Genomic DNA, 26425 nt, shown 5'->3' with positions numbered 1-26425 from the left:
CTAAAAATACTAACTTTTAGTACGCTAGTATGCGATTTGAGACACAGCACCGGAGTTCCAGCCCTCGGGAGGAAGCGCTGCTCAACGTACGCCTGGCCCGTCTTAAGCTTGAAGCCTAGGAGGGGAACGAAGCTCAGGACCGACAGCTAGAAATTAGAAATCTTGAGACTGAAGCTGACAAAGCCATACAATATCAGGCTCAGGTAGCACCTCGTGATTGTGAAATGGCGTCTCAATGTTCTCCTCGATCATCCACCGACACCTTTGACATCACCAAGTACGTGACTTTGGTGCCAACGTTTCGGGAAGGTGAGGTTGACTCTTTGCAGCATTTGAACGCATTGCTGAAGCGTTGTGGTGGCCTCACGAAGATTGGACTCTGTTAATGCAATGTAGACTTCAGGGAAAGGCTCATGAAATAGTGGGTGCCCTTCCCCTTGAAGACAGCTTGGATTATGAGAAGGTAAAAGTTTCTATTTTACAGGCTTATGAGATGATTCCTGAGGCTTACCTCCGACATTTTAGGGAAAAGAGGAAAATGGTCATCCAAAATTACATTGAGTTCGCTCGGGAGAAAGCCACTCTCATGGATAAATGATGTATAGCTTGTAAAGTGAATTATTTTAATTTGTTACGTGAACTTCTTCTCTTGGAAGAATTTAAGTCCTGTCTAGCTGATGAATTTGTTTTAATCCTCAAATCTACCACCTCCGTAGAAGAGAAACCTAAAGCTGTAAGGCCTAAGTTAATTTTTAAAAACTCCATTCCCAAGAAGGACAATCGGGAGTGTTTTTATTGTCACTGCTCTGGACATGTCATTGCAGACTGTTTGACCCTCCGGCGTAAGAACCGGGAACGTCCAGCTCAACCTATAAGAAGAGTTTTAATCCACATGGAGACCATTTCTTTTCAAGGGTTTTGTTTCATTGACGGGAGTATCTACTGACTAGAGCTACTGCTTTGCTGTTCTCTGAGCAATCCTCCTGTGGATATAGTGTAGTGTTGCGTGGTATTAAAATGGGTTATAACCCTCGGGCAATGCACCATTTCTATTAAGTTTAATAACGGGGACTTTTCTTGTTGCCGTGTGTCCAGTGTTGCCAATAAAAGATGTTATCATGCTAATGAGAAATGATGTAGCTGGTGGCAAAGTGACACCTTCTTGGAGGTACTGGACATTCCTTTATTATTTTGTGGAGAATGGTATACTGATGCGCAAGTGGTCACCCTCCAGTGTTGATAGCTCAGATTGTAATACGGTAAACCAAATAGTAATTCCAAGCTGTTATAGACCGCAAGTCTTGTCATTAGCACATGAGCCAGTGGTCTGGACACCTTGGTGTTAGAAAAACTCATCAGCTCCTGTTGAAACATTTCTTCTGGCCAGGTTTAAAACGGTGCCCCACTGCACCCTAAACCGGTAACGGAACCCTTTGAACATGTCATTGTTGACTGTGTTGGCCCACTAACAAAGTCAAAATCTGGTAACCAATATTTGTTAACAATTATGTGTGCTGCAACTAGATTTCAGGAAGCTGTCCCATTGCGCCAAATAACAGCTAATTCTTAAAGTTATTTTCCACTTTTGCGAGGGCATCAGAAAACTTGTTCTCGGACCCTTTTTTTATGGCCCATATTAAAGAAAAAATGAACCAGGAAAGTCTATTGCATTAGACGCTGGACAGGAAAAAGAGTGGGTTATGGTCAGTATATACAATGGCAAAGAACGAGACCCAATATATATACCTCAAAGTGTTGCAGTGCTAGTTACAGACGGAGGGTTTCCTTTTTACCACCTAGGATGGAGAACCGTGTGAATAGAGTAGGGAACGCAAAATATGTAAATAAATTAGATGTGTTAAAAGGGTATTGGCAAGTCCCTCTGACAAAAACGTGCATCTGAAATATCTGCTTTTGCATCATTTTTTGTTTACAGTACAATGTTATGGCATTTGACTTTTGTAATGCTCCTGCCACTTTCCAGCGCCTAGTAAACCAGTTCCTGGGTCACAACCCAAAGTGTTGTGCATATTTGGATGACCTGGTTGTGTGATGATGAGCAAATGGAAGTTATGAGGCAACTATTCACATGTCTAGCCCAGGCTTCCTTTACCCTCAACCTAGCCAAGTGTGAGTTTGGGACTGTCACAGTGATTTACTTGGGACGCCACGTGGGTCAGGGCCAAATACGACGGGTAGAAGGGAAGGTAGAAGCTATCACTCGGTATCCGGCTCCAAAAACCAGTCGGGAGCTGCATAGGTTTTTGGCAACGTTAGTTTATTACCTACATTTCTGTCGTAACTTCTCCACTGTTGTTTATCCTCTTAATTCCTTACTGAGTTCAACTGGACTCCTGAATGTCAAATTGCCTTTGAAAATGTTGTCACTTCTCTGCCATGCGCCTGTCCTTGTAGCCCCCGATCCCTCTCGGCCGTATAAGCTAGAAGTTGATGCCAGTGTAATATAAGAGACCAGATAATCATGGTCGCTGGTGTAAGTGGTCGACCTCCATGGTAACCTTGCTGGCAGCTTCGATTATTCCGCTGGTTCGTGAGTTAACTTTGTCTTGTCTTAAGTAATTTTAATTGTTAACTCTTTGTGTTAAAATTCCCAACAGTTTGTGTGGCCTGTTAGCCCTTTGTTAGCTTTGTTTCTTTTGTTGTAGTTTTGACGGCTGTGAGCCTGTATTTAAGTTGTTTGTTCAAGAGTGTGTAAACTAGGGTGTTATTCCCATTTGTTTGTATTCGACTTTGTATTTATATTTTGGGAATAGCATCCTTCACTCTGAGTTGTTATTATTTGATCCGATTATGAATTTGCCCTTTTAAACGGTTTATTTTCTTCAAACCAATTTCATTTAGTTATTTATGTTATTTCCCTTACCCTAGTTTTTGTTTAAAAATTGAACTTTGAATTGCACTTTGAACTAAGGACACACTGCATCCTCTGCTGAGAAATATTTTGCTTTAAATACTGTTTTCTCGATTTAACCGTAAAATACAAATTAGTCGATAAATGAAACGCTGGAGCATGTTGTGATAATCAATTGTTTCTTAAACAATGTTCAACATCATTAACATTAACATATACAGTAGATATATAAGCATTTACACCTTTTTTTCTCGTTGCGTCACCTTCCTGAGAAACGAGTGGTGACGTCACAGGTCAGCTGACCAACGCCCACTTGAGTTACTCATCACACACGTTGTATGAAACGGAAGAAAGACACCACGAGTGTTACCTGAGCGTCCGAGGTTAACTTACTCAACACCTGCACAACCACAAACGGTGAGTTGACGTTTTTTTTTATCAAACATGCTATTACGTCACAATTTTTAGTTGTTTATCTGCCTTCAACTTTTTTTATCCGTCGAAGCGACGCCGGTTCCGGTTAACAACGTGGTTTCTTCTCACCACAGGTTGAGATAAAATGGTAGTCAAGACAATTTCAACCCGATTTTTTTTTTAAACACTTACGTTGTTTTTTTCCAAGTATCGATTTGAGGTATAATTTCCGCTACATGTTGTCGTATTCTATCGAGTATATATACTGCTTTTACTTTCAATGTACTCGTTATACTGAGACGAATAGTTATTCATCGGGTTTTCGATCTTACTAAAAGTGTAGAGAGTAAACGTATCTTTACACAACGACCATCTTGTGGCTTCAACGGTTTTGTAACAATATGGGAGTCACTTTCATTGTGCAACAGCTGTACACTTTCGCCCCCTGGTGGTGTGGAAATGAGTTAAAGAAATGATTTAAGAGTAGAAAGGGATTCATAATAAATAATCTGTTTTATTTACAGAAGACATGTCTGGAGATATTGCAAAGGGGAAGAAGTCGTTCGTCCAGAAGTGTTCCCAGTGCCACACGGTGGATAAGGGAGGGAAGCACAAGGTCGGGCCCAATCTCTGGGGCCTGTTTGGACGCAAAACGGGACAGGCTGAGGGCTTCTCCTATACTGACGCCAACAAAAGCAAAGGTGAGACACAACTCCAGGCCCTTGACCTTAAATGACCTTCACCTGTCTGCATGTTAACTTTCGTTGCACAGTTGTATGACTTGAAAGTTCCTATACAAATATAAATTACTTACTATACAAAGGTTAAATTGAGCAATATGGATTATAAAAAATGGTTTGTAATTCGCTTCAGTGGAAAGTCAAAGGTAGCACAGGTAAATCATTATAAACGTGCTTACTTAAGACTTTCAATTCAACTCTTATCTGTTTTATTGAGTTTGTTTTATTGCAAAGATTTTTATTATGTGACACCTAGTAGTTGTAAAGTGACTGAGTGTTTTTAAGGTGCCTTTTGAAATGAAATGCATCAAATTACATCTTGGTGTTTTATTAAACTAAAAGTGGCTTGCAGTAAACTTTTTTTTTTTTTTTTTTAAACATGCTTGTATGAAATGTTTTAACCTTCATGGCATCAGAAATGGTTTTCATAGCGTTCAAAAGACTAGTTCCACTTTTTTTTTTATTTTTATTTGAGGCTTTTAAAGTAATTTTTCTATTATTAAAAAATGTAATTAATAACAACAAATGAATATTATTGCAAACCAGTAAGCGTTATTAAAAAAAAAACATCTTAAATATAATCTGATTTAATAAAAATCTTGTGTTAATGTAAAGTGATGCCAAATTAATAAGTTAATTTTTTCTGTCTTATGTCATCAAACATAAAGATGTTTATTTTTTGTCCCTCAGGCATCATCTGGAGCGAGGAGACCCTGATGGTTTATCTTGAGAATCCTAAAAAGTACATTCCTGGAACAAAGATGATTTTCGCTGGCATCAAGAAGAAGGGCGAGCGCAACGACCTCATCGCGTATCTTAAATCGGCAACATCATGAAGAGTTTCTATGATCTTTAAGAACCATCTCTGAATTACAACTGTATCTCTGTTGAGAGAACGCTTCTCTCTGAAAACATCTTCATGTATCATAAGGTTATTTTTACAACATAAGTTATTAAATTATATAAAATACGACAACTGAAAGCATCAAACCATGTTCTAAAAACTTTAACATGTTTAGATTGCTTTGTAAGAATGAATGAATGTCTTAACAGAATGTCTGTTCTGTCACTGTTTTAGTCAATGGTTTTTTAAATAAAGAATATGCTGAACATAATTTCTATTAATTTTCATATATTTGTTCGATATTAAAGTTAAGACTTTAATAGGTTTCCTCTTCTAAATGCAAGGGAAGAAGGCAAAAGGTGGATGGGGGGGGGGGAGCCTCTTTTAGAGAGGAATAAAAAAGAGGTTTTAATTTAATTTATTTTCATGTCGTAGTAAAAGACATAGTTGGAATTCCAATATATTTTCCAGATGAATACATTAGTTTTCAGATAAATGGAATGTTTTTGGTTCGGGTTATGCTTCAGTTCTATTTGGGTACATTTGTTTATTCAATCAAAAACAGTTGCTTAAATCAAACATTTTAAATAAAAGTAGCTTCAATCAATTAAAAAAAGGTATTCAATTTGGAAGTCATATTATGGGTAAGACATTAGATCCCCCAAAAGTTTCTTTTAATTCTCTCATTTCCATGAATACAGTTTTGAAATAATTTTTGGGATTGAAGTGACTATTTTAAATTTAAAAGAACATTTTGATTCGATGATGATGAAACAAATTTTCCCTCGATACAGTACTTTTCAGAAATCATATTGAATAAACTATCGTCCAATCGCACCCTCTAGTGGTTGAAAGTGGTCAACGCAGCGTTAAGCGAAAAATAGTTTCTGACGCGCCCTGTCGAGTAATTAATAACGCTATTAATATTTGCTTTTAATCCTAAATATACGTTGAGTTCAATGTAGTGAAAAAGAAAAAGTATTAAGTCGGATTTTCATCATCATCATCAGACGCGCGCCTCAGCGTCCGCGGCACTGACGAATTGCGCGTCATCAGAAACCGAACCAACCTCCCGCGCGTCATGCGCGCACACAAAGACCTCCACAACGCTGCTGCTCGCTCCTCAGAGAAGCTTCTCCCGGTGTCCATCTCAGATGTTCCTCAACGAAGTCTGACATGTCCGCGCGCAAAAGAAACGCACGCGGCGACGGCAAGCGTCTTCATGGAGTCTTCAGTCCAGCGCGTGCCTGGCGTGGACCGCGAGAGACTCTGAACTCGAGGTAGAAGATCCTCCATGATCTCGAGCCGCGCTGGAGAAGAAGAAGAAGAGCAGGTATGGCCGTGGCGAAGATGCTGTTCTCCGACGTGGAAACTTTTCTGGACTCGCACCCAGACTTGTTCGAAGACTACCTGAACCGCAAGGGGAACTCCGGGATGGTGGAGAAGTGGCTGAAGAACCACCGGGCGAGCAAGAGTCCGGCGGTGGTGGCGTCTCCCGCCGAGGAGAAGAGCGTGGCCCTGAAGGACAGCTGGGCCAGCAAGTGCGACGGGCTCCAGAGGCGAGCCTCGCAGAGGGAGCTGCGCAAAACTTTCGCCCGGTCCAAGGCCATCAACGTCAACCGGACCTACGACGAGCACGTGAACTCGCGCGCGCAGGAGCCGCTGACCAGCATGAGGAGGAGAGCCCTGCTGAGGAAAGCCAGCTCCCTGCCCCCGACCACCGCGCACATCCTCAGCTCCCTGCTGGAGTCCAGGGTCAACATCCCGCAGTACCCGTCCACGGCCGTGGACTTCAAGTACTACCTGAAGGAGCACAACGAGAGGGAGTTCTTCCTGGAGCTGGTCAAGGACATCTCCAACGACCTGGACCTGACGAGTCTGAGCTACAAGATCCTGGTGTTCGTGTGCATCATGGTGGACGCGGACCGGTGCTCCCTGTTCCTGGTGGAAGGCACCGGCAACAAGAAGACCCTCCTGTCCAAGTTCTTTGACGTGCACGCGGGCACCACCGTGCTGCCCTTCATGAACTCGGACGAGGTGCAGGTGCCGTGGGGGAAAGGGATCATTGGATATGTGGCCGAGCACGGAGAGACTGTGAACATTCCAGACGCCTATCAGGTGCATGATGGTCTGCATGACTCACGAGGTTTTCCTTCTGTCACATCACTGTCACAGATAGTGTGGCCAGCCTTTTCCTGCGGAAAAATCACGCCGAGCCCGGCCTCCGATTAGGTGAACTAAGCGGATGCTTTAAAAGAGTCATGATAATAAAAAAAAAAAAAGTGTTTTCTGAAATGAATGATTTCCAGGTTGAAGTTTCTAAAAATAACAGTTGATCTGTTAATATATATGCATTTTATGAAACGTTACCCACCAAAACAAAACAAAAAAATTGCCTTATTATTTAGGTTGAGAAGTAAAAAATCCTTAAATAACAAAAAAATATAATAACACTATAAATAGGACGTTATTAATGCATCATTTCATCAATCAGCTAAAACATGTATATCCTTGTATTTAATCGAGGATTAATTATTTAAATATAATTAATTTACTCAAATATACTTAAATTCCATATAACAGATTAACGATGTTGAATTGCGTACACACAGAAGTAAGTTATCAAGTAATTAGAGTACTGCATAAAAAAAATATAATTTATAGTAAGCGGTGAAGGACGTTAAGAAGACAGTGCAGGCAAGGTGGAACAATGAGATGATGGATAGATATTATATGTTGTAAAAGATTTGAATGTATCAATATGTCTTGTTTTCCTATGAGATTTAAATAAGATGTTTTTAAATAATAGTATTAGTATTATAAGTATATTGTAAGAGCTAAAGTTTCTGCTATGACGTTTGTGCATGTAGTATCACATTAGAATACTTTTTATGCATTAGAAGTTTAAAGAGTTTTATGTGAATTGGAAATTTTGTAACATCTTTATAAAACTATTTCCTGTTACGTCAAAGCTTATTCTGAGGTGTGATTGTTTCACAAAATAATCTAGAAGAGACCTGGGCAAAGTGAGGCCCCGGGACCACATTTGGCCACATTTAACCATTGAACTGATCATGTAAAGACGTTTCTGACATTGATCTATAATCTGTTTTAATCACTCATTACTAGTTAACCAAAGTTGTCCAATGAGAGTCCATAAGAGGGAAGAGTGTATTCAACGGTATCCTCTCGTCCTCAGTCATCGCCAAACTCTTGCAGGATTTCAACTTTCATTTAGCCGCTGCCATCTAGCGGCCAGAAGTTTAATAGCAGCATTACACACATTGAACTACAAAATATAAACAAACAATGGTACACATAAGATTTGAATGCAGGGAAAAAACGTTTTTTAATGGATACAGTTTCTATTTGTTCAGGCTTTTCCTTGATTTTCTGGAACTCCTGTTGTGTTATCAGTTTTATCTTGACCTTTAAAGTATATACTTTATTGAATATTGTTTTGATTGTTTAAGCGCTTTGTGACCCTGGTCTGGAAAAGCGCTATACAAATAAAAATGACTTACTTTACAGTGCTGTATCAGTACAGTATCGTGGAATATCGCGATGTATCGGCATATCAATATTTTCCAACAGGAAATGTAGTTACCTAGACTGACCCATTTCGAAAGAAACAACCTATTACTATATATATATTAAAAAAACAACAACTTATAATTTGACTATAAAATGTTCAGCTTCTGTAAAAGACTAGTTTCATTGAGTTAAAAGGAATTTCGGGAGCAATTGTTTCTGGTAATGTAGCGATGAGAGCAGGTGGAGAACGACGGTATCTCTAGTCTGACTCGGGAACATCTCTGGTTGAGTCACACGATAACGTTCTTCTGTTCTCCTCCGGCAGGACCGTCGCTTCAGCGACGAGATCGACAAGCTGACCGGGTACAAGACCAAGTCCCTGCTGTGCATGCCCATACGCAACAGCGACGGAGAGATCATCGGCGTCGCTCAGGCCATCAACAAGAACTCGAGCGGGGAGCTCTTCAACGAGGACGACGAAAAGGTGATCTTGTTATTAATCGCAGCGATGTCATGTGACACATCAAGTGATATTTTGAAGTTCAGAAGCCCTTTTGACTCAGAAAGCACTTCCTTGTGGTCCTTGTGTTTGTCGCTCGGTTCTGTGGCTCCAAGTCAAGAAACAAGTTGTTTTAGTACAGCAATATTTAAATCTTTTTGTGTACACTTCCAAAAGTGCTTGTTACACATCTGTAATTTCCACCAAGTATTGATTGGGTATAATTTTAATTTAAAAAAAATGGTAATGGAGGAATATAAATTGCTGGAGAACTGTTGTTCAAGTGTCAAAATATTTTAAATGTACGTAAAATCTTATGAGATTCATGACAATAGATTTAGATTCTAATCTTGTCCACAACACAAGAAAGCTGATTAAGAGATGATGTTAGTAACTTTTATTGAAGTACATTTGAGATGATCTACTTCTTCATTTGACTTGAGTACATTTTGGTTACTAGAACCTGATTAAAATTTGAGTTAAGTACTTAAATAGAACATTTGAGTACTCTTTTCACTTCTGTTTTCTTCTCAATCGCACTATACGACTGTATTTCATTCACCATTCTGATACGATAAGTAAAGTATGTGTCCCTTACCTACTCTTAAATTGTTTTCAGTAGTAGCCACACAGTATTTACACAATCACAAAATTGCTGGTTAAATAATGTTCTTGACTTATTATAATGATATCCATGTTCTTATGCGGAAAATCCCCAAATATAAGACAACTTGCTTATTATGCTTTTCCATTTTAGATGAACATTTTTCAAACTGCAGAGTTAAGTATTTTTGCAGTAGCTCAAAAAGTGAATGAAAAATTTCAAAATAGCAGCCCAATGTGATGCCTTTATCTGCAAAAAAGGCTAAACACTCCACACTTACCTGTTATTACAACTGACTTTTATGTGTGATGAAATATTATTTTACTAATTTTGCTAAAACCCCAACATCTGGAAACAAAGTCCTAACTAACAGCTATGGCAGAAATAAGGAAAAGTGTAAATTTGAGTGAAATACTATTTAATTTTTGTACATTCTAGTCAAGTTTTTTCTTTTGAAAGGTAGGGATGGATGGATATATAGAGGAAATGTATCATAGATTAAGTTTCTATGAGAAAACCTGCAGACAGATGGAGACACTGACAAAAACCATTGATGTTAGCCCTAAATATTGCTAACATTGTTCGACAATCTTACACAAACTAAAGCTGCAGTGACTTGACGTGGCTCTAGCGAGTGTGTTTTCTCAGTAATATAGTCGAGTTACAGTGGAGTGAGTCATGAGTCAAGTCTCAGGCGGATCTACTACAGTCACAACAGATGGGACATCTGACAGATGTTTGTATCGCCATCGTTTACCAAAATAATCTTTAAAATCACTTGATTTGATGTGAAGCATTGAAATCTTTAACTTGATTTATAATCAATAATTTTTACATTTATTTATTAATGTTTATCTGTGACATAAGTTTTGCATTAATCCATATAGAAGTTCAATTTTCTCTTAAATTAAACATGAAATTCTCTACTTAATCATGGGATTTTGAGGTTTCTTTGAAGCATGATGACACGTTCTGACGTCTAGAACTTGTGGCAAGAACATGCAAGAATCACCACATTTTAGTTCACCTCACTCATCCCGCCGGGGAGACTTGTTGGTCGTATGCAATAACATCAACAGCGGCTGCTGCGTTCCCATCTCTGACACCACGTCTTGCTGCATAAATATTTCCTGAGCTCGTCTCCGAAGGGGCCCTGATGAAACATCGCAGAGAATAATGACTTTATGTAAGCGCTAGAGAGTCTCATGACGGCACCCACAGTGTTGTCATTTTGGCTTTTAAGTTCCTCCAGGTCGGGAGATTAAACACTATCTTCAGGTTCGTGTCAGACGTGGGGAAGTAGAGTGTCTTCGTCCGGCAACAGATTGACCACAGGTGCTAAATCCTTGTCTCTTTGGAAAGTTTCCTTCTGATGAAAGCATGGCTGTCGACTGCATCTACGACTGGATGAGCTTTAAGTTTTAATTTTTTCTTCATAATAGAAGCAGAATATTCCGTCCATTGTTTGCACTACATTGTGCCAACGTCAGGCTTATGCTCAGAATGCCACACCTGAATTAGTAATGAATGTGAGGGAACGTTCTGCTGCTTTTACGGAAGAGTTCGTAATATCTCACAAGGCGGCGGTGGATGTCATTAGAGCCAGAGACTTCTACTTTATTGAACAATGCAGCGTGAAACAGTATAGGGTGTTTAATTGCTTGAAATCCCACACTGAGGTAATTGTATCGTAATGATACTCTGCAGGGTTGAAATCCTTCAGGGACTTCTGATAATGGCGGCTTAATAATTGTTCTAACTCTTCCGTACAAAGGTATAGATATTGACTCCGCGCAGGTGGATTAAAAATGTCAATTTGAAGCTCGCAATATTAACTTTCTGGGTTTGAAATCTTCCGGTTTTTATGATTTTTGTCATAGTATATCTTCTTTGTGCGATTGGTAATTGACTTAAAGGAATAATAGCAGGTAAAACTAATGAACGATTGAAATCTCATACTTCGGAGTATGAACACATAACGACAAACAACTACTTTTCTGCTAAATAGTCCTTAATTAACCGTCTCACTACCACAGGAGCCGAGAATTCAGCCGCATTGAAACTCATTACCACCCGAAAACATTGACTCATTTACCCATTTTCAAATCACAACTCAACACTCATCTTTTGCAACCAAACATTCTTTCTTTATGCATTCTTCTCTACTTTTTTTTTCTGATGTTTTAATCCTTATTTACATTGCTGCTGTTTTTAACTGCGCTCTGTACAGTGGGTTACCTTTAAAAAAAAAGAAGATACTTTTATAATGAGGCAGTCGAGACCTACGCATCTGAGAACTGTAAGTATGTATATATATATATATATATATATATATATATATATAATGGGTATGTCACATTTTTGGCCTACAACATAAAAGCTTTGCTGTTAAAAAATTAAATGTTCCCACAATGCACTGCAACAGTAAGATCTCTAAATAATTATGTTTATCTAATGTTAGAAAAAAAATAGTAAGAACTTTTATTGATAAACTAGGACGTGTATGGTTTAGGATTTGATGCCACGATTCTTGACTCACTGAACGGTGTATTTTTATTATTTTAACTCATGAAACCTGTTTCAAGAATAAAGTGTTTCTACACCTTAAAATGTGTTTCTAAATAGACTTCATAGAGTCACATTCACCTGACAAGTCTAGACAGTTTCTTGCTTCAAGATATTGAAAGTAGAAAAAAACAAGAGTATAACCAGCATAAGTATATAAAGAGTAAAGATCTACCAATGGGGGCAGAAAGACCTACCATTGTAATTCCATTAAAAAATATTGTTATCCAATTTGCAGCAGCAACAGTAAATTGTCCTTACATCTTAAAATAAGACAATTTCCTAGACTTGACGGGTTAATCGAACTCATAAGTCAAATTTTTAACGTACAATAAGACATAAATTCTTCCTTAGAAGTATTAAAAACAAGTATCCTTATTTTATCTCTAAGAAAAATAGCATGCTGTATTCATTTTTCTTCTCTGAGGTTTGCTAAAATCCTCAAGTCATTTCATAGCTGATGAGTGATTTTTTTTATAGTACTTTTAACAGCCAAACACTACAGTATAAATTGGCTAAAACAGCTTTTTCTTTTAATTTCGAAACATTTCTTTGCCATAAGATGTTTACTTAATCAACTCTTTGTTTGTTGCTTTGAAAAATATGAACATTTCACTAAAAGATAATAATATTCCTTGACTTTACACAATTATGACACCTTCATCCTCATATTTAAAGACGGCTCATCAATGGTGTGAAATGACTGTGTAAAAAAGTGATGAGTTAACACTGTAAAAGTAATTTTTCAACTCTTGCTGGCCGACATGAGCCTTCTCACATCTCGACAGTGCCGCGCAAGACGAGTCCATTCCAAACCGCATGGTCAGGAGGTTTTGGTCAATTGTGTCGGAGGTTATTGACGGGTTCAGCAATATGGGAATTGATGAGTCGGTTCGCCCTAGAGGGTTTTAAAATGTGACATCAGGGCAATTTCAAGAAGCATTTTCCAGGGCTTAAAGCAAGAAGATGGTTCAGGAGTAGGACATAATAAAGGCGTTTAATGATCCTACTGGACTTCTCTTTTAGTGGGATTCTATATGTCACATATATTAGTTTTCAGCAGCTAATAGTGGCCTGACAGTAGCCTCCATTTTAAAGGGTTGTTAGAGATTCACACTTTAAAGTTATGTGTCAGTTATAACATGTTCTTGTATGTATATTTATAAACATGGGATAAGAAAAACACACATTTGCAAATGCATTCTTAAACACTGCACTAAACTCTCTCTGACTCTGACATTTGACCTAAGCCCATGAAGATTCGTCAACATTTCTCCTGATACCCTCTTCAGCTTTTTTTTCCCCCAAACAAGCAGCGCTCCAGATAGTTCTGTCCGCAAACTATGATCCTTGTATAAGCTCAAGAAGTCTTGCAGTGGTTGATGTAGCAGGAAGTCTCTAATCCACCTGCAAAAGTTCTTCTCCACGCTTCAAATCATCACATTACAAAACCTATCCTATCAAGAATAGCTATCAGAAGGTGGAGAACCAGCACTTCTGTAGTCTGGTTGCCTTAACTTAGACCAGATTGTTGCTGTTTCTGAGAGCACAAAATGAAAACTCCCCGATGATTCATGGCCAAGCTTTAATATCAACGGTAAAAATATGCAAATTGTGCAGCAGAAAGTTCATTGAGAGGGAGTGAGACCAAAAGAGAGAGCAGCTGTTGGGACACAACGTTGGAGCCTATTTGAGCATTAAATAGAATAAAAAACTGGATCTGATCTTTATGGTTTATTAATGATTTGTTTTTTAACATGAGCCTCACTCCAAATCATGTGTAAAAGGATATACGCTAGGGTTTAAGTTTCAGTTCAATAGTGTTTCAAAACCAGTTAAAACCTCTGAACATAATAATAGTTTTAAAGTTTGTTATTGTTAATATGTCAAATTAGTTCAAATGTATTATCTCAGTTTGATTATTTATGTCCATTTAGACTTCTATGAAAAAAAGGGCAGTATTTTTATCATATAAACTTTAATTACACATTCAAAATCTCACAGTATTGTTTAATAACTGCCAGATATTAAAAACATTACATTTCTCTTGGCAAAAAAAAATCCAGAAAGGCTCTCGCTTACAGCACATTTTAACACTTACACAGCTTCAAATTCAGAATCAACAAAAGATATCTGTATTTATATGGACTCAAAGTTTGACCTGAGGTAACCTCAACAGATTCTTCCTTCTGTGAATGAAAAAAAAAAAAGTGTTTCCTCTTTCAACAACAGCCAATTGGAGATTATAGAAAAACACTATATACTGTATATGGAGGCGCAAGAACGTAGAGTCAGATAGTGGAGAGAAACGGCTGTATTATTTTTGATTGCCGTCCTCATTTAGAATAAAGAAGGAAGTCAGCGCCCCGGTGGACCTGCCCGGTTAGTTTTGTTATTAGAGCGTTCTTTACTGAGCGCTGTGCAGGTCTCTAGGCAAAAAAGCTTGTTTGTAATGCAACCTTGTATCACGGCCTGCCTGACAGAATGTAATTAGAGAGAGCAGCGCTTTTCTTGAGGTTGCCTGTTAGTACCACAGACAGATCCATAGTCACATCCCCAAAGTCCTGCTCACTAATGAATCTGGTCCTGCTGGGGCTATTGATGACCGCTGCCTTACTGGAAGATCATTATTAGTGAATTCCATAGGACAGCTGAAATAGCATTATGTGTTAGTGCTTTTTTGCATCAACGCACAAGAATTCTTCTGCAGGAAAATGATTCCATTATGGTGCCGTTTCTCAATTAGGTCACAGTATTTTTTGATTGAAGTCAAAATCAGCATTAGGGTGAGTAAATAATCCAAATTGTAGGTTAGGAGAAAATGATTTTATTCTTCAATTCTTTTGCCTTTTATTCTAAACTGTGCCTCGCACACGGACATACTAATTAAATCCATGTGGCCCCGACTGTCGCTGGAACAAAAGGCTGAAGAGCGGTTGAGAAGCGCCTTATTGTTTGAGAAATTGTCGGCTTTCATGCTTCCTTGTCTGTGCTGCGCAGTAGTTCAGCGAGGAGCTGAAAAGGGACGACGAACTGATATTGAGGAAAGACGAGCTAATTACCTTCACCGGGGAGGTTTAATGACTGTCGTGTTCTCCTGGCATGTGATGCTAGAACACGGCTGTGTCCCAAATCAGGCAATTCTGCAATTACGCTTAATGTTTTGAGTGCACAAGTGCGGCCCGATGAGTAGTATGCGAAAATGTAGTGTGCTATGAGCACTCAAATGGCCAGAAAATTGAGTGTGGATCGATGGACACTTTCCACCCTCAACGGCCACCATTTTAGTGACGTAGATGGCGCTAAACGTAAGCTACGTCACTGGCGACAGGTCTTTGGAGCAAATACCGGCGTAAATGTATCAAGAAAACACTTATTTTACCACAAAACAAAACAACAACAGTAATAAGAAAATTAAACGCAACGTAAAACTTGTTTACATTGGCGAAAACCACTGTTAAGTGTCGGCAAACGGTTGGTTGCAGTCAGCGTTTAAAAGTAGTAGAAGAAGAAGCTGTCGAGTCATTTCCTGTGAGTGTGTAGCGTTTGATCAGTGTTTGATTTGAGACAGTACTACACTGCGCAGGTAAGTGCTCTTTCTGACAGTGTACTGTAAAGCAGTGCACTTAAGATAAATGCGCGATTTGAGACAAAGCCCATGTCCAGATTGCAAAGTTAGCATTTTCTTGATAAAAAGAAGTGACATGTTTAATAGATTATGTGACCAAGCCTCCCTCGTGCTGAAGCATATGAAGGTTAAAAATAACTTGTGTCGATAAACTCCCTTAAGAATGTTGTGCAATCAGCAATTTCCCCCCAAAATAATACGTAGCGCTGACAGTTGGGAACCTAGCTACATTTCATTTTGTCATAACAAGTGAATAAAGTTAATCATTTTTAGCTGGTGTAGTAGGAATGGAAACTCGGGATGGGGAGGGAGAAGTATTGGTAAATCTGCTTATTAATAAACTGGTCGATCACTGTGAATTTGGTCGATCTGATGTCGACATCTAATAAACCAGACTTAAAAATTTCCAATAATGGCGACTTACTTGCACCAAAAAATGTTTTCTGTCCAGAAATCTGTGGCGTCGCACACATCAGTTAACTCATTCACATTGTTCTTGTAAAATCTTGAATTTCTGTACATTTTACTATGAATTTAGTCTTTAATTTGGTATACAGTATATAGGGCATGAGGTTTGCGAGTTCGACTCACAGCAATTTTGTATGTTCTCCCCTTGTTGCATGGGTTTACTCTGGGCACTCTGGTTTCCTCCCACAGTCCAAAAACATACAGAGGTTGATTGGGAACTTGTGGAAATTGTCCGTAGCTATGAGTGTGTGAGTGAATAGGTGTGTGTCTTTGTGTGCCCTCCGACAGACTGGCGTCCTGTCCAGGGTGTCCCCCGTCTCTCGCCCGAAGAAAGGATGACCTAAATGTGCAATGGCTCACACGTTGTCCAGAACTGTGAATAACTAGTCTGGCTCCATCTTAAAGTAGAAAATTGGAACCTCTGGACTTCCAAAATGACGCTTTTTTATGTTTAGTGTCTAGTACTGGATCCTCATCATGGTTGTTGTTTGTGCATAAGTTTGAAAAATGTTCATGTTTTAGTGTGCTAACTTGCATGCTAAGTTCTCTTTTAGATAATATCTTTTGGGGAAAAACATAACAGTTAAAAAGTTATTTGATTGTAAACGTTATTGTTCAAGCTGGCAGGTTTTCTTTCAAACCCCCAACACTACCGAGATAAAATCACTTTCAGACTTGCTTTTTTTTTTATCCCAAAACACTTTGTGTATTCGTCTTACTCTCTCTCATTTAACACCTCACTGCAGCTGTGTGTGTTCGGCACATATTTACCATCATCGTACACTTGAATATATCATAGTCTCTTTACCAACAAGAGGGTAAAGTAGCTACTGGTCCATATGAATGGCTGATATGTACGATAAAACCGGTTCAATGAACGGATAAAAACAGGCACTCTGGTGTGGTATTCCAAGACCAACTCCGATGAGATCCACTATATCAGATTCTGAAGTTTCTAGGGAAATAAACACAAGTTGAAGCTGAAGACAATCATAGTTGTTCCTTAAATGCTCAGGTCATAATAGAGCTGAGATTAAACAGTCGTCATTGTCTTTTAGCCAAGTGCGCCCACATGTGTGTATTCAATTCCCTTCAACATTTCTCTTTGTGTTCCATTCATGACTCCGGCGTTTCGGCAGCATCAATCACCGGAGCGATGCAGGACTCCACCGTCCTCGCGTTCATTCATAGCTGATGAGTAATTGATGCATTATCATTGAGAAGCTAAATGAGATCTGCTGGTATCAGCGGACGCACACACCGGCGCTCCATTCATGTTTCGGCGTGTTGTCTTCGCCCTCGGGTTTGACTGAAGGCTGGTAAACAGTGGTGTGTTTGCTGGACTGATTGCATTGTTTACTCAGCAGCCAGATACAAAGATGGATAACTAAACAAGAGCCGGCATAAGGAAGCACACAGGCCACCATTGATTCTGCATTATGTGGGAGTTTTAGTGAGAGGTAATCGCCGCTTCCTAGATTTCTGCCCGAGCACCGTAGTGGCCACGTTGTTAGCCGTCCTATATCCGCCATCTTAATTTATGAATGAGTCATGTGATGACAAAACAAATGCATTACGTTGTTGATTCAATTTGAGACAACCTCATTAAGATACAGCAATTTATTCCATTATTCATGTTGGGGACAAACACATGCACGCATTTATATCATCAGCCCGAGGCTGGGGAAGTCAGACCATTCCTTCAAATGGTAAAATGTCAGAAGCATTGATTTATTCATTCTACAAAGTAATGATTCTTACAAAAAAATCATTTCTTATTCCGGTCTTGATGGAGTCTTTTGAACGGCGTGATGTCTCTGTTCTTGGCGCAACGGGTTAGAAAATAAATGATCAAGAAGGTGTTTGTGGCTCCACAGGTGCTGCAGATGTATTTGCCCTTCTGTGGGATCGCCATCTCCAACGCCCAACTCTTTGCTGCCTCCAGAAAAGAGTACGACCGGAGCCGGGTAGGTCGCACATGTCCTGGATCAGTTTGAACTAACGGAGTCACATGGTACTGAAGGGACAGCAAGAAGGTTGCTGGTTCACTTAAAGGCAACTCTACCTGTGTTTGCATGGGCTTACTCCGGGAACTCCGGTTTCCTCTAAATTCTAAAACTGTGTCACTGACTAAATTTAACATCCAGTAACTAGTATCTAATGTTTTGATTTGAGTGTCTCTTAAATGTTGGACCTCTATTGTACTCGTGTCTGTCAAAACTCTATTTTCATTGAAATATTAACATTAGAAAATCTTTACAGTAACCACACCCACTCTGCTGTGATTGGCCAATCATTAATGTTTGTCACCGCGCGTCATTAATTCCAGAAGTCTCAACCTCCAAAGGGCTCATTGTATAAACAAAGCAGGCCGTGATTACAGTTGGATTGTGGAGGAGTGAAGCCATCATTACATCATAATGGAATCTGCTTTCAAAACCTTTTGTTCGCTAAGATTTATGACTTTATAAAGATAACTTTATTAAGTAATAACTTTAAAACATCATCATGATGAGAGACTTACTGCATCTAGTAGAGGAAGACTTCAACATTTAAAACATTTGATTGAGTTAGTAAGTTCATTAGTTGCCCTTAAAGAAAAACAGTTGTTTTTTTTTTGCGTTTAAGTATGGAAAAAACCGTGATTAAAAAAATCAATATATTAATTTTTGTTCAGGAATGTTTAAAGTCCAACCACGGCAGCTAAAAACACCTGCACACTCACTTGTCAACAAGTGAATAATAAAAGTCCAGGAGATTTTGTTATTAGAGTTTGTTATTGTAAATATAGTTCAAATTCTTCATCTCAGTTTAAACTTATTTTCTAATGAAATAAAACCAAGTTTTTGTTGTTGTTGTTGTAATTTACAACGATAAAATCAAAAATAAACTCAAGCCATGTGTGTATGATTGCCTTCATCTTGTATCATCTTGAAATGGTTAAAGCTGAGTATTGATCAGCAACAGCCCACTTGCTGCCTCTGCAACAGGGATCAGAGCCGGCAGCCTTTGTACCAACATCCGCATCTGTGCAGGGGGGGGGGGGGGATGGGTGGGTTTCCAGGGCGGGGGTCTGGTCTACAATAGATATCTCCAAGGGAATGTTAAGAGATGCACTAATTTATGTCACACATTGATTTGTGGAGCAAACATAATGAGAACACAGCTCAGTGAACAGGGGAGACGAATGATTTCTGCGCTTGTGTATTAAATTGGAGGCTCGCTGTCGAAGAGAACGCAGCTAATTTACTTTTATTGACACGGCTAATCATATTAATGGCCGAAACAATACTTGTGCTGAGCAGGCCAAAATAAGTCAATCTGTAGGTTTTATCTACTGAAAGATTTTTGTTTTATTTAGCGCAGAAGCTGTTGAGATTCTGCAGGTTCAGCTGGTGTTCTTCTCTCTGGGATGCTCAGGCGCTCCTGGAGGTGGTGAACGACCTGTTTGAGGAGCAGACTGACCTGGAGAAGATTGTCAGGAAGATCATGCATCGCGCCCAGACGCTGCTGAAGTGTGAGCGCTGCTCCGTGCAGCTGCTGGAGGACATAGAATCCCCGGTACTGTTCTCTGCTGTCAGGCCCGTTTAAGATCTCAATTATTCAACTCTGATTAAAAGAAAGATGTTCTCACTTTTCTTTTAAGGTCGTCAAGTTCACCAAGTCGTTCGAGTTATTGTCGCCGAAGTGCAGCGCCGACACGGAGAGCAGGTAAGGAGGATTAAAAAGGTTTGATACGCCGAGAGCTCATTCACGGTTGCCCTCCACGACCTCACCTCCGAGAGGGTTTGTTTGCTTCCCGCCATTAAGAACAAAATACAAGAAAGTATGAAAATGAAATATTCAGAAACACAGTGGGAGTAATGTGCTGGTGGAGAGCAGCAGGCTTACTGCAGGGTTTTTAATTGAGTTTGTGGAATTCCCCCCACCCGCCGCGTGACTGAGAGCAGAGAACGGAGTGTAATATCGTGTGGGAGGTTTATAAATGAAACACAGGGAGAAGAACTTATTGTGTTCCTCTTGTATTTCTTATAGAAAAATACTTTGATTGAAGAAGGGAGGGAAATTCTAGCTGTTGGATGGATAGCGATTGACTGCAGGATTTTACTTTAATTTGCAGTGAATACATGGAATATCAGGGAAATAAGCCAATCATTATAGAAAAAAAAGCAGAAATGTTACATAGTGCCACTTAAAACGTAGGTGATCGTGTGATCTACTGAGGTTTTATTGTAATATTGTTTAAATATTACAATAAATGAAGTAACATTTTAAGAGAATGGTTAAAGACGATGTGAAAACATCAGATTAACATAAAGATAACTTTAATAAAAATTAAAAAAGCTAATACACTATTCTTCTGAGTGTTACATATAGCTTGAGAATTAAGAGAATTAAACTGCAAAAAAAACAACAAGTGCGATGCACAAGTCTTCCTCAGGGTGCTTGTGTGAATAACAAGGACTGCTGCCGAAGATTTATGTGTGTAATTAAGTGAATACATTTGTTGTCAAAAGGCAGGAGTACTGCAGGATTTCCAACGCTCCTCGCAATCCCCCGTGGGAAAGATAACCGTGAGCCCGTGTACAGTCGAGCTGCTTGTCTGTTGCAGCTAAACGACCGACACCAGAGAGAGAAAACAGATGAGCAGAAAATAAAAGCAATTTTCCAGATTTGCTCTCAGTCTCGCGTACAAAGATTAAAAACGAACAATTCAGTTCAAGTCAGTTTACTAAGAAAAATAAACAAGATTAACAAGGTTGAGTTTCTGACGGCAAGCAATTTTATTTTTTACTATTATTATTTTAATATTGATTCTTATTAATCATTACTTTTAAAGTGCAGGTGATTTTTTTTTTAAACAATGTTAAATATTATTGAATATAATTTCACACTATTTTTAAACTCCATTGATATGATTTACTTGTACAGGACTGTTATATATAAATCTACTCTGATAACAAATGTGTGATGGTCTCTTAAAGAGAATCAGAGTTCTTAAGCGCTCAAATAATTATGATTTGTTATGTTTCACACACTCAACCAACTCAAAATGATATATGAAGAAGTAGAAAATATGAAATCAAATCGAAATAAACTTAGTATCATCAGAGTTAGTTTAGCATACAGCTGTCACCTGTCATGTCATCAGCAAACAAAGAATAAAACAGCAAATATAGAGCCAAAATAAACACCTCCTGGGGTGAAAAAAAAATTCATAGCATAGTTCACTTATCTTTAGAGGGGGATTATTAAACCGGTAACTGCTAATAAGATATAAAGTGTATGATATCAAAAGAAACATAAGATTTACATTATCTGTGACTTCTAATATCCAGAAGGTAATGGTTATATAAAGGCTTTGAAGGAGGGAATAAGCTTTTTATGATCGATTTAATAACATATACAGTATTTCACCTGGGTGGATAATTTCCCAAAATATTTTAATTCAAAATTGCATTAACTGCTTTATCATGATTAGTGCATAGTCTCTGTTCTTGGGAAGTCATTTCTTTGCATATGTTCTTTTATTAAACAAAATAATTGATAGTAAAATGAAAAACAAGTTTAAAAGTTGAAATCATATAAAATGGTAATTTCTACAAAGTCAACTAACAATCACACTTTAAATAAATATTTTTAAATGTTCCTAGATAAAGGAGATTTTTCCCTTCTTTCATTTGACTTGACCTTCCGTCACAATGGACACAGTATATAATGGTGTCGCGTAGGAAATGTAATTGGCCTGCACAGGCAGTGTGTGTGGTTTCTAACAATAAGTAAGTAGAATCCCAGAGTGAGCTCACTGCTACAGGTGGATCTCCGTGAAAGACGATCTGAAAGATCAATCATGAGCTAAATGAGTAACATGAAGTGGCCTCTCTGCGCGTTCCAGCTTCAAAGACAGCATGGAGAAGTCGTCGTACTCCGACTGGCTCATCAACAACAGCATCGCCGAGCTAGTGGCGTCGACGGGACTGCCCGTCAACATAAGTGACGCCTACCAGGATCCTCGCTTTGATGCCGAGGTAACGGCACCCTCGCGTCAATTCTGGATCTTAGCATGTCTAGGGGTGTGACAGGAAAATGTCTCGCACGAACTGGATTCGGTGCTGGTTCAAAGGAGCTTCTAATTTGTTCCACTGTGGAGTCATGGTGACATTTACTGATGGATCTTTACGCTTTTATCTCAGCACTGTCTCCTGCTCTTAACCACACTGGGTTTTCTCACTCAGTCAGAAGCAAGTTTCTAACGCTGCTCTTCTAAAACGGCATTGTTAGTTACTTTTAATTGCATGTCATTAACCTATTTCTACAGTGTGAAGGAATAACTAGTCAACCAGTGTGAATGAGATATGACGGAAATCTGTTAACTTCCTTTAGGCAGATCAGTTCTCGGACTTCCACATCCGCTCAGTGCTTTGTGTTCCAATTTGGAACAGCAACCACCAAATCATTGGTAAGTCAACAATCTCTTATTAAATATGTTTTTTCTGCTCTGATAACGGACATTTGACTGGGATTGGTTTTGCGCAACAAATTATTCCAGATTACATTTTCATCTTTCATACCCATCTGGATCCCAGTTAAAATATAAGAAGTTACTGTCATGTATTCTCTTCTTTAATAGCACTCATGGTCCATATATTAATTATTGTTTTAAGCTCAAACATTTCTAAGGGGAACTTTTTAAAGATTATTTAATAAATTCCAGAGTAAATTTCAAGTTATGTATTTAGGAAACTATGATAAAATTTAAGATATGGTTGTGATATTCTGGATCAGCATTTGGTCTTGAATGTAGGTAAGTAAGTAATTTATATTTTTAAATAACCTTTCTCAGACCAGTGTCACAAAGCGCTTAAATAATCAAAACAATACACAGTTAAAATACATACTTTAAAAGGCCAAGACAACATAAGACAAACACAACAGCCCCAAGAAAATGAAGAAAACGCCTGGACAAATAAAAAGATCTTAAGATGTTTCTTGAAGGAGTCAAACGCAGAGAGAGGAAGATCGTTCCAAAAATTAGGAGCAACAGCCTGGAACGATTTCTCTCCTCTGGTCCAGAAGCTTGTTCAGGAACCATCAGTAGATTCAGACCTAAGAGCCCGAGCTGGGGTGTAAAGCTGGATCAGATCAGTGATGTAAGGAGGAGTCTGACCATGAATAGAACTGAAAGTAAGAACCCAATTTTTTTTAATTGATCCTGAAAGAAACTGGCAGCTAATGCAGAGTTTTAAGGATCGGGGAAATGTGAGTTCTTCTACTAGAGCAGGTCAGAATTCTCACTTCAGAGTTTTGTATTAACTGCAGGCGAGACAGATCCTTCTTGTTTAGACACGAAAATAAACTGTTACAATAGTCTAAACGAGAAGACACAAACATGCGTGTGCAAAACTCATAAACTGAGACATTTGCCAATACAAAGAAACATTTTTGACCATTTGTGTGTAACCTGAAGGTAAATTCAGATCCACGAAAAAAACTATAGGCGACCCAAGATGAGAACACATCACCTGCATCATAGTATTGTAGAACCCTTAACCTAGCTTCCGTTCACTTCAGCTACATCAAAATCACACTTAAAAAAAGCCTTTGTTAAAGGACATTTTTTTGGTCAGTTTTCCTACATTTTTAAAACTCAAAAATGAAGTAAATAAATGAAAATGTTGTATCTGACAAGTATTAATGGTCAATTTACATTTCCTGCTTTCAAATAAAAAGTAAGGTGTACATGGAAAAAAGGAGAAAAGGATTAAAATGTATCGGCTCCATAAATCTGTATCCATCTGAGCCTCGGATTGTTTCTTGTCATATTTTAAGCGCACACCGAGGCGCCAAAGAAACAAAAAATCCCGACACAAAAGAGAGAGGCTTCATATCTCCGTCACTTCACGCAGCCGTGTGGAGACCAGGCAGCTCCTGCATGTGTGTGATTAGTCAAGGTGCGCCATCACTCCAGCCTCAGAGGTGTACTTCCTCCATTGTGTTTGTGAATGAGCCTCGGGCACAACAGCACACACTGATAAATCATTGATCTCCCGCCTGCTGCTGGATATTGCAACGACCAGCAGCAGCCACGGAAGCAGCAGCGCTCGCTCGGTCCGCCGAGATCTGACACAGGAAGTCATTTGAAGGAAGTGATAAGCATGTGTGCGAGTCGTTAGGACGGCGTGATCTCACTTTCTTTAGCGGGGGCGTTAATGCATTTGTCTAAAAAAAAGGTGTGAGGCAGGAAGCTTTAGCGAGAGCGAGAGGAGTGCAGTGTGTGGGCGACACCTGAAGATCTGGAGTGAAAGAGCATCACACAAACAAAGGCAGCAGGAGATGAAATGCTCACGATCAAGGGGTTGGTGGCATCAGATCAGTGGACGACATGAACCTCACAGCAATGTTGGGGAAACATGTTTACAGAAAGGTGTGTCACAGAACCTCAAATTCCCATGAACAATATATTTTGACATAAATCTACTCACAGGCAGTGAAAGCGCAGACAAAAATGAATAAAAATGATAGAGTCTCCAAAATGCTGTTGGAAGGGCATTCAATACATAACCAGAATATTTTATAAATAGTCAAATTATTTTGTATTATTTTTATAATAATGGCTGAATGAAGGTTCAGTGATCATAAATGAAGGAATAAAAAAAAACCCTGAGAAAAGGCTTACTTTAATGACAGTATGAGCTCCGGCACTAATCCTTCTCTACCTCTGTGGATTTCCACTCGCACGTCAAAATTAAAACTCAGCTTCCGCTCAGATTGGAAGGTTTGACCTTGTCTAATCTGCAGAGTGTAATTACGACAGAGCAGTTCTCTGGAAGGAAATTAAAAAAAAATCGGCTGTTATCAATTAAATGTTTATGCTTTATCAAGAGGCATTTATCCGTAATGACTAATGGGAAACACACTGTCAAATTAGAGGCTTTGTATTCGCCGCTGTAGACAACAACTGGACTTCCTGTCCGAGATAATATTAATTAGATGTCAGCTTGAGGTGTGCTTTTGTGTGTGTTATTGTAGTTATGACAGCTCTGTGTCATCACTACTATGATTGATTCAACTTTGGGAACAACAGGTGTCGCTCAAGTGCTGAACCGACTGGACGGAAAACCTTTCGATGACGCAGACCAGAGACTGTTTGAGGTAATACCTTTGTGTGTGTGTGTGTGTTGATGTGCATGTATGTGTGTTTGTTGATGTGCATGTGAGTGTGTTTGTTGATGTGCATGTGTGTGTGTTTGTTAGTGTCTTTGTGTGCACATATGTGTATGTTGGTGTGTGTGTTTGTGTGTGCATATATGTGTCTTAGTGTGTTTGTTGATGTGTCTGTGTGCATGTGTGTGTTTGTTTGTGTGTTAGTGTGTGTGTTTGTTGATGTCTGTGTGTGTTTGTTTCTTAGTGTGTGTGTTTGTGTGTGTGTGTTGGTTGGTTTGTGTGTGTGTTGATGTGTATGTGTGTGTGCATATTTGTTTGTTGATGTGTGTTTTTGTGTGCACATATGTGTGTGTGCATGTGTGCGTTTGTTGATGTGTATGTGTTTGCTAGTGTTTGTGTCTGTATACAAATGTATGTAATGTGTGTTGGTGTTTGTTTGTTGATGTGTTTGTGTGTGTGTGTGTGTGTGTGTGTGTGTGTGTTCACCCTGTAGACTTGTTTTGCAGGCCTTTGTGATCTTTTGTGGACTGGGCATCAACAACACCATCATGTACGACCAGGTGAAGAAGTCTTGGGCAAAACAGTCTGTGGCGTTGGATGTGAGTTGTTTGATCAAATCCCTCCTTACAAATATACATCAGCGACATGTCAATCAATCATTATTAAGACACTGATATCAATATAAGAAGTTCCTGAAGAAGCTCAAAGAGTGAAATCCAGTTTTTTTTCGACTTAAGATCATTTAACTTTTCTCTCACCTGTCCTTGTTTGTTTGTTAGCTTGTGTCTGGTTCTCTTTAGGTTTCAGCCGCACACTTTCTGTTTGATTGTTTGGTTCTCGACTTTCAAGATCATAATGATAATTGGAAAACATGTGTAGTGACTGTCAAATGTAGTGTAACTGACAGCTGTAGCACTTCACCCATCATTTCCACATTAACATTGTTTTTTCTTCATTATTTTGTCTTTGTTTAGCTGCTACACCATCGACTACTGTCTTCTTGGATTATGTTCCATCTGTCTGACTGTCCTGTAACGTTAGACCCCCCAGTAGATTGACCTTCTTTATAAATGCCACTTGACAAAATAAGTT

At 38.9% G+C, this 26425-nt stretch overlaps 2 protein-coding genes across 2 annotated transcripts in view; both read left to right on the top strand.

Moving 5' to 3' along the window:
* The first annotated feature begins 3151 nt into the window (after positions 1-3151).
* On the top strand, positions 3152-5141 carry LOC148068706 (cytochrome c-b). Its single transcript, XM_087803946.1, has 3 exons — positions 3152-3289; positions 3811-3987; positions 4717-5141. The coding sequence occupies exons 2-3, from the start codon at positions 3816-3818 to the stop codon at positions 4860-4862; spliced, it is 318 nt and encodes a 105-aa protein (XP_087660072.1). The 5' UTR covers positions 3152-3289; positions 3811-3815; the 3' UTR covers positions 4863-5141.
* An 884-nt stretch (positions 5142-6025) lies between these two features.
* Positions 6026-26425, top strand: part of pde11a (phosphodiesterase 11a) — a 35955-nt gene continuing 15555 nt past the window's right edge. Inside the window, exons 1-9 of the mRNA XM_087804259.1 lie at positions 6026-6988; positions 8730-8888; positions 18046-18135; positions 19589-19729; positions 19815-19879; positions 22065-22197; positions 22553-22628; positions 25254-25321; positions 25840-25932. Coding sequence (XP_087660385.1) covers positions 6206-6988; positions 8730-8888; positions 18046-18135; positions 19589-19729; positions 19815-19879; positions 22065-22197; positions 22553-22628; positions 25254-25321; positions 25840-25932 — 1608 coding nt within the window. The 5' untranslated portion in view covers positions 6026-6205. The remainder of the gene's footprint in view (positions 6989-8729; positions 8889-18045; positions 18136-19588; positions 19730-19814; positions 19880-22064; positions 22198-22552; positions 22629-25253; positions 25322-25839; positions 25933-26425) is intronic.

The sequence above is a fragment of the Callionymus lyra genome, chromosome 12 (genome assembly GCF_982586985.1).
Source record: "Callionymus lyra chromosome 12, fCalLyr1.hap1.1, whole genome shotgun sequence".
NCBI lineage: Eukaryota > Metazoa > Chordata > Actinopteri > Syngnathiformes > Callionymidae > Callionymus > Callionymus lyra.
The sequence above is the reverse complement of the archived record's forward strand: the minus strand, read 5'-3'. Positions and strand labels throughout refer to the sequence as shown.

Coding starts and splice junctions, on each gene's coding strand:
- LOC148068706 (XM_087803946.1), top strand. CDS start 3,816: ATGTCTGGAGATATTGCAAAGGGGAAGAAGTCGTTCGTCCAGAAGTGT. Junction 3,988..4,716: donor TGACGCCAACAAAAGCAAAG/GTGAGACACAAC, acceptor TTTGTCCCTCAG/GCATCATCTGGAGCGAGGAG.